We start from the raw sequence: 15823 nt of genomic DNA, 5'->3' as shown, positions 1-15823 counted from the left end.
TCATTACATGTAAGCTCAAATTTGATGTATGGATACTTAATTATTTCAACTGCCCTCTAGTGGACAAGTTTGACATTACAAGTAAGGTCAAATCTGATTTATGGCTGCCGGATTGGTCAGACTGCCCTCTGGTGGACAAAGTTGTTGTAACATGTAAGGTCAAATCTGATTCATAGCTGCTGGGTTCTTCAAATTGCTCTCTAGTGGCTAAATATGACATCACATTAAAGGTGTAATATAACTTGTAATCTGAAGGTATTTAAATTGCCCACTAGTGGAAAAGTACCAAATTGATTGAAAAACATGTAATATATGTATATATATAATTGATATTGAACACTGCCCTCCTGTGGGCAAACCATGACACAACATGGTGAGTTTCAGCCAGTGCTGCTACAGTATTTAAACTGTGCTGTGTTGAACTACATTCATTGGAGAATGACAGAGTATTTAAAGTCCACTAAAGTCTTATCACTTATGGTGCTGGTAAAGAATTAAATGATAAAACTTGAATTATTACAGAAATATGTATCACAAACTTTTTGACACTGTTTTACCATCTTTTGTCAAATGTTTCACAGTCAAAATGTGATTTATTTTAGACAAAAGACACTGTTTTCTTCACTTTTAAGTTTTCACAAAGCATTATGGGTAATGGATAGGTTCACATGGTGGAACTGCCCTCCGGTGGACAAATGTGTTATTACATGTAAGGTCAAATCTGATTTGTAGCCTGCTTTAACCAGACAACATTGTCTTCCCTCTGTTGCGTTTCAAAACAACTAATTTCCAATGGAATAGAACTTCTTTGAATGAAGAACTACATCTCCCAGCATGCTTTGTACACCGGCTAGATTGGTCATTACAGAGCAACATAAGCTTGTTCTAATTAGAGAAATTGGAGCAAATGTCAGTAAACTTCTTAGCCCAGATAAACTCACCATCATAAAAAACTGACCTATAATAAATCATGAACCCTTTACATCAAATCTGTTGATCATAATATTCAGCATCACTAAAACAACAATTCATTCTTCTCTGAATAAACAACTTTGTTGCAAAAAAAAGTTAATTCTATTTAAACAAGACAATCTCAACAATCTTACTGCATATTTTTTTCCAGCAAAAAACATTTTTAAAAGTAAATTTTAGAGCAGATTTACAGAATTACAATCCGTATATTAAGGTTAAATTCACCATGGATCTAAATTCTGTAGATTTTTTGGACACAACCACATTTAAAGGGCCCACTTTTAATCAAACTAATCGATTGGACATCAGAGTTTTTTTCAAAGAGACAGAAACACATGAATTATTGCATAAAACCAGCTTTCACCAAACATACGTACGCAGGTCTAATTAAATCGTTAACCCAGTTTCATTTCCACAGGATCTGCACACAGAAAGAAGATTTTCATAAGGTTTCTCGAGTGCTCTTCACTGCATTGGCCAGCAGGGGGCACTCTAGGACCTTCCTTAGAAATTGTTATTAGAGGTTCCTTCATATTAAACCTCAAATTGTGTCCTCTGTGGTGCCTTTCATCACCACATATTCACTCCACGGTGAAGCTGGTCAGAGAAATTAGGAAAAACTTTTCTTCTATAACAATAGAACTGTTCTATATTATAATCACAGGATCATTGGATTGTTCTAAAATATGAATCTGGAAACACAATTGTCACCAGACTGACACGACATAGACAGAATATCTGACGGAGACGCTCACACACTCACACGCTCACCTGATTCACAGTCTCATTTTAATCCCACATGTTCTTAATGAAGGATGATTGTGATGAAGTCTAACGACCTCTAATCTCACAGCTGTACATAAATCATCATTTGTCAGGTTTTATTCTTTAATGTTCTTTATTTGTTACTTACACTTAGACATAATGTGACCTTTTTTCTACTGTGACATTTCTCCTTTTATTGCATAAAATGTTCATGCTGGTCAGAAATCAACAATAAATGAAATTCTCTCACAAAGAAACACACGCGCACACACGCACACGCACATACACACACACACAACCATGTCACAATAATCAATAACTGTGATTAAACAGCGATGATGTCACTTTACACTGAACACATTTGAATCACAACACAAAGGTTTCCTGTTTGTTTTTGGACAAAATTCAAAAGATAAAATGAGACATTTAGTTTTTAACATTATCACACCATGCTTTTATTTAGAGATTATTTACTTTGACTTTAATCTACCAGACAAATGACTGAGGACGACGTTAGTGTTTCATCGTTAGTGTTTCACTCCAAACGCTGAGTAAAGTTTTCTGGGAAAAGTCCTTTATGAGCAGCAGCTCCGACAGTTAACCACTCACTTTCTTTGATGCCTGTGAGCCAACCAGCATCCTGCAACAACAACAACAACAACAACAACAACGTTAACACTGTTCTTTACTTTGTTTCCAGAAGAAGAAGAAAACACCTGCTGCTTTCACCTGATCCTCCACTGACGCTGTAGGAACAACCAGAACGACGTCACCTCTCTTCAACTCAAGCTCGTCTGGATTCGCTGCTTCAAAGTCGTGCATCGTCTCCACCTGCAACACCAACAACAACTGTCACTCAAAGGTGCTTCACTCATTCACTCATTCACTCATTCATACATTCACACATTCACCCATTCACTCATTCACACATTCACCCATTCACTCATTCACACATTCACTCATTCACATATTCACCCTATTACTCATTCACACATTCACACATTCACTCATTCACCCATTCACCCATTCACTCATCACACATTCACTCATTAACCCATTCACTCATTCACCCATTCACACATTAACTCATTCACTCATTCACACATTAACCCATTCACACATTAACTCATTCACCCATTCACTCATTCACTCATTCACCCATTCACTCATTCACTCATTCACACATGCACTCATTAACTCATTAACACATTATCTCATTAACTCATTCACTCATTAACTCATTCACTTATTAACTCATTCACTCATTAACTCATTAACTCATTCACTCATTCACTCATTCACCCAGTTGCACTTTTTTCTTTCGCTTATGTTTCATCCATTCACGACCAGCGTGGGTTTGGTCACATCGGCATGAAGACTAACTGAGCTGGGATTTGAACCCACAACCTTGAAATGGAAAGACTCTGTAAATGAGAAGATGTTACCTTGTAGAGAAAGTCTGATGGAGTCATGTGTTTGATGTCGTCATGGTGATCACTGGTGACGGTGGGAGAGATGATGTCAACGTCACGATCATCATCACCTTCATTACTGGACGCAGGTTCAATCACCACAGAAGGGATGGACATGTTCTCCTAAACAAACATCAGAGGATGGACATGTTCTCCTAAACAAACACCACATGTGGTTCCACACAGAACTACATTAAGTATCAACTTCAAATAATCTTTAAATGTCTGACTATGAATATTTTATATTGCAAACTACACAGTTTTTATATATTGTTTAAATGTGAAAATAGATCAACAATAAAAAACATTGTTTTCCTTTAAAGAACAGTTTCATTGTAAATGTAAAGAATGTATAAATGTGTGAAGTATAAGAATAGAAATGATTCATATTTACAGAAGCTGTTGCTTCACTGGACAGTTTCTCTTCACTTTGGACAATCTGACAGAAAAGGAAGTTCTGCATTAATTCATGTAGAAAAAGGGGCTCCAACCTCCACCTGAACTACGTCCTGAACTACGTCCTGAACTACGTCCTGAACTACGTCCCGAACTACGTCCCGAACTACCTCCTGAACTACCTCCTGAACTACCTCCTGAACTACCTCCTGAACTACGTCCCGAACTACGTCCCGAACTACGTCCCGAACTAACTCCTGAACTACGTCCTGAACTACCTCCTGAACTACCTCCTGAACTACCTCCTGAACTACGTCCCCAACTACGTCCCCAACTACGTCCCCAACTACCTCCCCAACTACCTCCCGAACTACCTCCCGAACTACGTCCCGAACTACGTCCCGAACTACGTCCTGAACTACCTCCTGAACTACGTCCTGAGCTACGTCCTGAACTACCTCCTGAACTACGTCCTGAACTACGTCCTGAACTACCTCCTGAACTACGTCCTGAGCTACGTCCTGAACTACCTCCTGAACTACGTCCTGAATCTCTGAAGTAGGTCAAACTCACCTGAACACAATCCAGTGTCTCAGAAGCTGGAGAACCATCTAAGGACTTTAAGAAGAACAAAGTCATAGAACAACACTGAGGTTCTTCACGTTCATCATATTTATAAATGGATCATTTACTGTGTTAATGAACTCACAGCAGGTTTCTCTTCCTTTGGACTCTCAAAACTTTCTGGTACGTTCTCGACACAAGGAGGAGCAGGTTCCTCCACCTCACAGGCAGGGGGCGCTGTTGTATGATGTTCTCCAGCAGTGACCACTGGCGCTTTGTCTGACTCCTGTGTTTCTTCTGGAAACTCCGTTGATTCAGTATTTTCATTCTTTTCCTAAAGACGAATCAGATCAGTTTGTTCAGATTTTAAAATGTTCAGCGTCAATAAACGACAATTCATCACAAATGTTTCAAAGTAACAAGCAGAGGAATATATAGTGTATATATGATATATGTATATATGATATGTATATCTATGATATATAGTGTATATATGATATATATGTATATATATATGATATATAGTGTATAAATTATATATTATATGTATATATATATATATGATATATAGTGTATATATGATATATGATATGTATATATATATGATATATAGTTTATATATATGTATATATATATATGATATATAGTGTATATATGATATATGATATGTATATATATATGATATATAGTGTATAAATGATATATTATATGTATATATATATATGATATATAGTGTATATATGATATATGTATATATATATGATATATGTATATATATATATGATATATAGTGTATATATGATATATATGTATATATATATATATGATATATAGTGTATATACGATATATAGTGTATATATGATATATGACATGTATATATATATAGTGTAAATATGATATATGATATGTATATATATATGATATATAGTGTATATACGATATATTAAATGTATATATATATATGATATAAAGTGTATAAATGATATATTATATGTATATATATATAGTGTATATATGATATATTAAATGTATATATATAGTGTATATATATGATATATTATATGTATATATATATTGTATATATATGATATATTATATGTATATATATAGTGCATAAATGATATATTATATGTATATATATAGTGTATATATATGATATATTATATGTATATATATTGTATATATATGATATATTATATGTATATATATAGTGTATATATATGATATATTATATGTATATATATAGTGTATATATGATATATTATATGTATATATATAGTGTATATATATGATATATTATATGTATATATATATAGTGTATAAATGATATATTATATGTATATATATAGTGTATATATATGATATATTATATGTATATATATATAGTGTATAAATGATATATTATATGTATATATATAGTGTATATATATGATATATTATATGTATATATATATATATAGTGTATAAATGATGGGATGTATGTTCATGTCAATAAAAGCTGACCTTCTGATCAAAGAACTCTGGAGCAGATGATTCCTTCAGAGAAAGAAGATGAAAAAACTTCAGGGTTCAAACTCTCTGACCTTTGACCTCTGACCTTTGACATGAAGCTGCTGTCAATCATCTTTCAACATATTTAAACCTGATTAAAAACATCAGAAACTTTGAGACTGAATTTGTCAAAATGATGTAAATCATTAAAAATGTTTGAAGTCAAATTGTTTCGTAACATTATTGTTGTTGTTGTTGTTTATAAACAGAAACCATGTGACATCATTGTCCTTCATCGGTCAAACTTCATCTAAAGACAGAAGACAAACAAGAAGACGCAGGAGGACCACGTCAGCTCCAGGTTTTCAGGACAACTATGTTCTGTTGGTGGGGGAGGGGCCAGGGCCGGGGGGCGGGGCCAGGGCAGGGGGGCGGGGTTTAACTACTGTCTAATTTGTGCTAATCTACTCGACTGAAGAACATCATGTACCTCGTCTTTTTCTAGCTCTTGGTACAAGTTTCCAAATCTCCGGTTTGCAGCTTCGTCTTCAGACAAGTTTTCTGCTTCTTTGTGATTTCTGCTCACGTTTACGTTTCCTCCTCCTGCTGCTCCACACCTGGACAAGGAGGCGGAGCCACCGATACCTGAAGGCGGGGTGTGGAAGCTGCCAGAAGAATCTGAACACCACCCTCTCCTGTGTCCTGTGACCATGACGCCACCCGCCCAAGACTTCTCACCAAATGGATCACATTCAAATCCACTGCCTTTGGTTCCAGACAGTGTTTTACTAAAGGAACGGACATCAAACGCACCTCCTGTCTGTGTTTCAGCAAAAGGATCTGAATCAAACGCACCTCCTGTCTGTGTTTCAGCTGAAGGATCTGAATCAAACGCACCTCCTGTCTGTGTTTCAGCTGAAGGATCTGAATCAAACGCACCTCCTGTCTGTGTTTCAGCAAAGGGTTCTGAATCAAACGCACCTCCTGTCTGTGTTTCAGCAAAAGGATCTGAATCAAACGCACCTCCTGTCTGTGTTTCAGCAAAGGGATCTGAATCAAACGCACCTCCTGTCTGTGTTTCAGCAAAAGGATCTGAATCAAACGCACCTCCTGTCTGTGTTTCAGCAAAGGGATCTGAATCAAACGCACCTCCTGTCTGTGTTTCAGCAAAAGGATCTGAATCAAACGCACCTCCTGTCTGTGTTTCAGCAAAGGGATCTGAATCAAACGCACCTCCTGTCTGTGTTTCAGCAAAGGGATCTGAATCAAACGCACCTCCTGTCTGTGTTTCAGCAAAGGGATCTGAATCAAACGCACCTCCTGTCTGTGTTTCAGCAAAGGGATCTGAATCAAACGCACCTCCTGTCTGTGTTTCCGCAAAGGGATCTGAATCAAACGCACCTCCTGTCTGTGTTTCAGCATAGGGATCTGAATCAAACGCACCTCCTGTCTGTGTTTCAGCTGAAGGATCTGAATCAAACGCACCTCCTGTCTGTGTTTCAGCAAAGGGATCTGAATCAAACGCACCTCCTGCTCCTCCCACCCACCTGTCACATGACAGTCCGTCATCAGCGCTCAAACCGCCTCCCCCCTGACCCCCCTCCCCCTCCTCAGCGGTCTCATATTCAGATCCAGAACCCTCTGGAGACCTGATCCACTTGTCTCTTATGTTCTCTGAACTTTGCACCGTCTGTTCACCAAACTCATCAGTGAATAAGAATCCTGGTGTGGACGTCCTGCACTCGTCCAGCCCTGTCCCTGTCTCTGTCTCCGTCCCTGTCCCTGTCCCCGTCCCGGTGTGGTCTTCTTCACCTGCAGCAGCAGTTGGATGAAGGTCAGAGTGAGACTTGCTAACCTGGTTTTCTGCTGCTGTGGTCACTTCACTGTCCTGAGGAGATAAAGCAGTGTCTCCACCCGGCTGAAACCACTCTGCCTGTCCCCCGTCCTGTGTGTCCTCTGGTCCTTCAGTGGGGACAACAGGGGCTTGTCCATTTGTTGACATAGAACCAAAGTCTGCGGACCAGTCAGCAACAAAGCCAGCGTCTGCAGACTAAAGACAAACACAAGGAAGGGTCAGGCAAAAGGGGGCGGAGCCTGGACCAAGTCACTGGACGCACTTGTTCGGGTTCTCCGGGCTCTCCGGGCTCTCCGGAGGGTTAGGTCCAAACTAAGTGTCCAGGGTTTGACCCTCATGTGCAGATGAATGTTATCTGATATTTACATCAACAATGTCAAAGGTCAAAGGTCAGTGAGTACTTACAGGCTGAGCTGTCTGAGAGTTTGCCTGAAACACAAAAGCATAAATGAATGAATGAATGAATGAATGAATGAATGAATGAGTTCATCTGCAGACGTGGAATTATTTCAGAAGTGGGGAATTTTAAAGACTCACCGTCCACATGTCCCAGGGTACTTCAGTCTGAAAGACAGACAGACACTGGTGTTAGTCACACACACACACACACACACACACACACACACACACACTCTCACACACACACACACACACCCACACACACACACACACACACACACACACACACACCCCCACACACACACACACACACACACACTCACCTGAGGGATCGGAGAAACACTTTCATCCGGCTGAAAAGCATCAAAGTCCAGATCCAGAAGAGATTCTCCGGGTCTTTCATTGGGCTGAGAAACAAAAACACAAACATGTTTGTTTGTTTGTTTACTTCAGAAACACAGAGACAGGGAACTCACACCAGACCACATCAGACCACACCAGACCATATCAGACCACATCAGACCACATCAGACCACACCAGACCACATCAGACCACACCAGACCACACCAGACCATATCAGACCACATCAGACCACATCAGACCACACCAGACCACACCAGACCACATCAGACCACACCAGACCACACCAGACCATATCAGACCACATCAGACCACACCAGACCACATCAGACCACACCAGACCACACCAGACCACACAAGACCACATCAGACCATACCAGACCACACCAGACCACATCAGGGGTCTGTTTCACAAAGCAGGTTCAACAAACTCTGAGTCTAACCCTGAACTCTGAGTTGATCTACTCTGAGATAAGAAACTCTGAGTTTTCAGTTTCAAAACAGCTGATTTGAGTTAGTTTGTTCAACTCGGAGTAGTTTCACCTCGAGTTAAGCGCGTGCACCACAAGTATAAAAAGACAGCATGAATGGAGCCCCGTTTCAACGAGTCACCATGACAACGAGGAAGCGGAGGGTGACGTTCTTCACCCACTGGAGTTGGAAAATATTAATGCGTGAGTTTGAGCAAGTTTTTAGAAGGAAGTGTAACAGCAGCAAAAGAGAGGGAGACGACGTCTGAGAGAACACTGATGATGATGAGGAAGTTTAAATGTCGTCACAATAATATTACAGGGGGAAACTGCTTGAGTTGTAGATTATTTATTTAATTATTTAGGTGTAATCCCGTGGGGCAGAAGCGCAGTTGGCAGCAGTTTAATATGAAACATAAAAACATTGTTCAAACAGGTAAGACCTTGGTATAATCTCATGGGATTAACCTCATTTTGATCATGTTTTACATAAAGTAAATATGAAGTGGCTGTTTGACTGTACAGTTGTTTTATCACCAACATAATTTCACACATAAATGACTTGTCATTTATATCATGGTCAAGTGATGCATCTATGACGTTCTATAAAAAACTCCCATTTGTATATAAAAAAAAAAAGCGCAGCGCAACACAGTTTCTGCTGTGATGTGAGAGCTTGACACCGGTTGTTAATGTTGTAAATGTAAGGACTGATTAGGTTGTGAATGTAAATGATGAACTGTGACGTGAAACGTTGCTGCTCAAAGAGAGAAGTGTCTGGAAATCTATGCGCAGTCTGATAATCATGTCCCGAAGAATATTTAATTATCTGCGCAGTAATGCTGCACCTTCATCCACGGGATCACTGTCAAAAGCACATGGTTGTGAAAATAGTCTTCACCTAATATAACTTCTAATGTAGACGACAGAACAGACTTCAAAACTCTGCTGACTGAATGAATGAGGAAATCACATACCGTGTGTGTCTGAAAGAGGGCGGAGACAGAGAGAAACTCAAGGTTAGTTGAACCTAACCTGCCAGTGATCAGGTTAGGTTCACAGAGCATGTTACCATGGTAACTGACTCAGAGTTAAGCTGAACTGGCTTTTTGAAAGCGAAAAACCAGAGTTTCCCTCATTTCAGGGTTAAAAGACTCAGAGTTTTCACTAAACCTGCTTTATGAAACAGGCCCCAGACCACATCAGACCATATCAGACCACATCAGACCATATCAGACCATATCAGACCACATCAGACCACATCAGACCACACCAGACGACCACACCAGACCATATCAGACCACATCAGACCATATCAGACCACACCAGACCACATCAGACCACATCAGACCATATCAGACCATATCAGACCACACCAGACCACATCAGACCACATTTGACCATATCAGACCACATCAGACCACACCAGACGACCACACCAGACCACATCAGACCACATCAGACCACACCAGATGACCATATCAGACCACATCAGACCACATCAGACCACATCAGACCTGAGACAAGGTGACTCACCTGAGACGGTGAAGGTGCAGGTAAAAATTCTCCTCCAAACAGATCGATGATCTGCTCCTCTGCTACTTCCTTGGTGGGCGTGGCCTTTGGAGGAGGAGGCGGCACCGGTGGTCCCTTTTTAAACTGTTGACATGACGACAGGTTAGCATTGTAGCATGTTTGATAGTTCACTGTTCAAGAGGGCGGAGTCACAGGAGTTCAAGAGGGAGGAGTCACAGGAGTTCAAGAGGGAGGAGTCACAGGAGTTCAAGAGGGAGGAGTCACAAGAGTTCAAGAGGGAGGAGTCACAGGAGTTCAAGAGGGAGGAGTCACAGGAGTTCAAGAGGGCGGAGTCACAGGATTTCAAGAGGGAGGAGTCACAAGAGTTCAAGAGGGAGGAGTCACAGGAGTTCAAGAGGGAGGAGTCACAAGAGTTAAAGAGGGAGGAGTCACAGGAGTTCAAGGAATTCACACACACACATAAACACACACACACACACCCCCACGCAACGCCAACACACACACACACAAACACACACACACACACAAACACACTAACACACACACACACAGTAACTTGTTCACTCACCAAAGACAAAAGTCAGAAATTTCACGTCAAGTTTGAAAAACAAAAACACTTTGTTATTATAATGAATCACAACATTAACATAAATGGATGTGAGTTAGTAAAGGTCAGGTGTGGGTTAGTAAAGGTCAGGTGTGGGTTAGTAAAGGTCAGGTGTGGGTTAGTAAAGGTCAGGTGTGGGTTAGTAAAGGTCAGGTGTGAGTTAGTAAAGGTCAGGTGTGGGTTAGTAAAGGTCAGGTGTGGGTTAGTAAAGGTCAGGTGTGGGTTAGTAAAGGTCAGATGTGGGTTAGTAAAGGTCAGATGTGGGTTAGTAAAGGTCAGGTGTGGGTTAGTAAAGGTCAGGTGTGGGTTAGTAAAGGTCAGGTGTGGGTTAGTAAAGGTCAGGTGTGGGTTAGTAAAGGTCAGATGTGGGTTAGTAAAGGTCAGGTGTGGGTTAGTAAAGGTCAGATGTGGGTTAGTAAAGGTCAGATGTGAGTTAGTAAAGGTCAGATGTGGGTTAGTTGGGGTCAGGGTTTTGGGTTAGTAAAGGTCAGGTGTGGGTTAGTAAAGGTCAGATGTGGGTTAGTAAAGGTCAGATGTGGGTTAGTTGGGGTCAGGGTTTTGGGTTAGTAAAGGTCAGATGTGGGTTAGTAAAGGTCAGATGTGGGTTAGTAAAGGTCAGATGTGGGTTAGTTGGGGTCAGGGTTTTGGGTTAGTAAAGGTCAGATGTGGGTTAGTAAAGGTCAGATGTGGGTTAGTAAAGGTCAGATGTGGGTTAGTAAAGGTCAGATGTGGGTTAGTTGGGGTCAGGGTTTTGGGTCTACCTGTGTAGGGGACTTGGGTCTTGGAGGTCCAGGTGAGACAGGACGCAGCATGTGATTGAAGGACACATCAGGACTCTCTGGAGGTGAATCGTCTTCTGGTGGAGATGGAGTTCTTTCAAGTCTTAACGGCCCTGAATCACTGAGGTTCAGGGGTCAGGGGTCAGGGGTCAAACACAAACACGTTGACTGATGACTGGATGAATTGTGGGTCACAGTATAAAGTGTGAGTGAAGGTCAAAGGTCAGCCTGACCTCGGTGCTCCTTGGATGGTGAACATTTTGTCCGAGTGTTGTTCTGCCAGTTTGGTCATGACCTCGTACAGCTGCCTGCACACCTGCACGAGGACACGCCCCCACACGTGATGTCACCACAGGTTTGAACGTGATTGGTCACAGATGAAGTTTAAAAAACTTACCAGAGAAATTTCTCTGTGAAACTTTGCCTCCAGACTGGTGACACTTTTAAAAGTTCCGATGTAGAATCCAACACGACTGTAAACAAACACAAAAACAAACACAAACATGTTATAAACACACTTGTTCGTTAGTGTCATCATTAGCATAAAACAGCTTAGGGTTCATTTAACATTTATGTGGTTTAATTATATATATCTATTTATATATATAATCTGTTTTAAAGGCAAAGGCAAATGTTCTATTTTTGTGGGAAATAAAGATTATTATTACTCACAATATATTATAATAATAATAATAATAATAACAATAATAATAATAATATTCAACATTTAAAGTATCAGCTTGATTTGATTTGTTTTATCAGAATTATTTTAGAAAAACTAAGTGTTTTCTCAGTGAGTCCACATGAGTCCTTTGTCTTTACTCATGGACATGATTGTGTCTCACAGCACCTCACCTGAAACTTGGACTGACCTGGACTGACCTGGACTAACCTGGACTCACATGGACTCATGTGGACTGACATGGACTGATGTGGACTGATGTGGACTGATGTGGACTCACCTGTCCCAGAGTGTGGGCAGCTCGTCCTGCAGACCCACGTTCAGCTCATCAAACACTTTCTGAGCCTTCTTCAGTTCTTCTTCTGCCTACAAAACAAACAGAGTTTGGACAGATGTGACCTTTGACCTCTGACCTCTGACCTCCATGTTTCAGACAAACCTTAATCATCTTCCTGTCGTTCTTCATCCCTGAAACCTGAAGAGTTTCCACGTGATGACGAGCGCTGTCGAAGTCGATGAGTTTACGACTTCTCTTAGAAACTCGAGTCTGCAACAGACACACAAACACAGTGTGCGTGTGTGTGTGTGTGTGTGTGTGTGTGTGTGTGTGTGTGTGTGTGTGTGTGTGTGTGTGTGTGTGTGTGTGTGTTACCTTCAGATCAGGGAAAAACAGCAGATATTCGTCCAGGTTCAGCAGCGTCGAGTCCACAAGTTTGTTATGGAAATCTTCCCACAATGCATCACAGTCCTGCAGACACACATCACATGATACAGGTGACTGTTGACCTTTAACCTTTAACCTTTACCTGACACTGGACACATTCACTTGTCTGTCCCTGTGACTGTGTTTACTTTGTATGTACAGTACATATACTGTATATATGTACATATATATATACATATATACATATATACATATATATGTACATATACTGTATATATGTACATATACTGTATATATGTACATATATATATATGTATATATATATATATACGCATATATATATATATATATATATATATACACATATATATACATATATATATATATATATTTTGACGTGTCCTCATGTGTCTCTGACCTTCCCGATGGACATGACGTCGTCTTTTCCATGCCAGTCTGGTTCGTAGACTTCGTGCAGAGACTTGGTCAGGTTGATGGACGCCTGCTGCATTCCTGGACAAACAATAGTGTTTACATCCTGTCCATCATTGTCCATCATTGTCCACATTGTCCATCATTGTCCATCATTGTCCACATTGTCCATCACTGTCCACATTGTCCATCATTGTCCACATTGTCCATCATTGTCCATCATTGTCCACATTGTCCTCATTGTCCATCATAGTCCACATTGTCCATCATTGTCCACATTGTCCATCATTGTCATCATTGTCATCATTGTCCATCATTGTCCATCATTGTCCATCATTGTCCACATTGTCCATCATTGTCCACATTGTCCATCATTGTCATCATTGTCCATCATTGTCCACATTGTCCATCATTGTCATCATTGTCATCATTGTCCACATTGTCCATCATTGTCCATCATTGTCCACATTGTCCTCATTGTCCATCATTGTCCACATTGTCCACATTGTCCACATTGTCCATCATTGTCCTCATTTTCCACATTGTCCCAACAGTGTTCAGGGTCTTCTTACCTTTAATAGCCGACATGTAGGACTTCATCTCCCTCTGAAGACGAGAGCCTTCAGTCTAAAACACACACACACACACACACAGGTCAATGTTGTTGTTTGTGTTGGAGGCGGAGCCAGTGAAGTGATGACATCATAACTCACTTCCTGTCTCCTAAAGTTCACGACCACCTGCTCGAACTGTTCATCTTTGGTCTCGTCTGCTTTTCCCAGTTTCTGCAGAACCTGAAAAAAATCAAATGGAACAGGTTCATCAGTGATGACGTCATCAGTCATCAGTCATCAGCGGCCACATCACTGATGATCAGTGATGGGTCCAGTGACCAATCACAGGAGAGATGATCGGTGAGCTGAATGATTCTTGTAGCGGTTCATGACCAGTAGGAGGCGCTGTGGTTATTTCATTCAAACCAAATGAACATGCACTAAATCATGTCTTTCCCATTTGTTTTGATGGGCTCTGGAACACAGCATAAGCTTCAGGAATATTCCTGGTGCATTATGGGACAGTTTCTCATTTCAGCACCGTGGACAGCGGCCACATTTAAACCAGGCAACAGTTACATAATAACAGCAATAATAATAACAATAATAATAATAATAATAACAACATTTACACAGTGATCTTTATATTAATACTATAATCTGATTCACGTGTGACGTCATCGTTAAACCGCCGTAAGCTTCAGTCGATCACAACAATCTCTGTCCGTTTCCGGTCATTTCAAGCTTCATGATCTTTTTCATGACATCATCATCATCATCATCATCATCATCGAACAGATCAATAAACACAAAGTAACTAATATCACAGATGAAGGACGAGGCCTCCGCTTTCTGCGCTCCGTCTAACCTTCCTCCTCTCTTCCTCCTCCTCCTCCTCCTCCTCTCTTCCTCACCTCCTCTTCCTCACCTCCTCCTCCTCCTCCTCCTCCTCTTTATCTTCATCGTCTCTTACCTTTTCCTGCGCGCGGTTCAAACGTTTCTGGACGTTTTTAGCGAAAATTCCCGTTTTGATCTCCGCCATGTTTGACTGCAGAGGGAGCGCGAGACAGAGCGCGAGAGAGACGGATTAACACTGAGTGTGTGTGTGTGCGTGTGTGTGTGTGTAGGGGCGGGGCTTACAGAGTGAGCTGATTGGCTCGTTTTAACATGTTTTTTTTAAATTCTAAATAAATAAATATACAATGTTATAAATAATGTTGTTTAACGTCACATTCCTACGTCCTGTAGGGGGCGTCACAGAATGACATCAATATATAATTGTCGTCATGATCTGCTCATGTCAACATGTTTGCTGTGGAACAAGGGCGCCCTCTGGCGGGGGGAGGGTGCACGTTTTATTTAATCTATTTTTTTATATTTTATATATGCTTTAATTTATGTATGTTTTATTTTATGATTTAATTTATGTATGTTTTATTTTATGATTTAATTATATATGTTTTATTTTATGATTTAATTATATATGTTTTATTTGATATTATACGTGTGTTTCATTTTTCAAGTTTCAAACTTCATGTTTCAAGTGACTGTAATACATGACTGTCACCACCAGAGGGTGTGTGTGTGTGTGTGTGTGTGTGTGTGTTCTGTGTGTGTGTGTGTGTCTGTCTCTGTGTGTGTGTGTTCTGTGTGTGTGTGTGTGGGGGGGGGGGGTGTCTGTGTGTGTGTGTGTGTGTGTGTGTGTGTGTCTCAGGGTAATACCTCTGACAGTAGGAGGAGTAAAACAGAGAGAGATCCAGCACAGCCCTGCAACACAGACCAGGACCAGATCCACTCAGACCAGGACCAGATCCACTCAGACC

The 15823-nt window shown here is 40.5% G+C and overlaps 1 protein-coding gene across 1 annotated transcript; it reads right to left on the bottom strand.

Moving 5' to 3' along the window:
* Positions 1-2272: 2272 nt before the first annotated feature.
* On the bottom strand, positions 2273-15042 carry amph (amphiphysin; the record flags this gene model as incomplete). The annotated part of the gene is made up of 22 exons (XM_083908018.1): positions 2273-2377; positions 2467-2568; positions 3183-3332; positions 3604-3648; positions 4179-4223; positions 4315-4503; positions 6475-7153; positions 7209-7711; positions 7922-7945; positions 8054-8080; positions 8239-8322; positions 10283-10405; positions 11651-11789; positions 11902-11984; positions 12066-12141; positions 12631-12716; positions 12790-12897; positions 13003-13098; positions 13433-13527; positions 14019-14073; positions 14160-14240; positions 14974-15042. 22 exons carry the CDS (start codon positions 15040-15042, stop codon positions 2273-2275), a joined length of 2964 nt encoding a protein of 987 aa, XP_083764144.1.
* Positions 15043-15823: the final 781 nt, after the last annotated feature.

The sequence above is a fragment of the Microchirus variegatus genome (genome assembly GCF_963457635.1).
Source record: "Microchirus variegatus genome assembly, chromosome: 21".
Lineage (NCBI taxonomy): Eukaryota > Metazoa > Chordata > Actinopteri > Pleuronectiformes > Soleidae > Microchirus > Microchirus variegatus.
The sequence above is the reverse complement of the archived record's forward strand: the minus strand, read 5'-3'. Positions and strand labels throughout refer to the sequence as shown.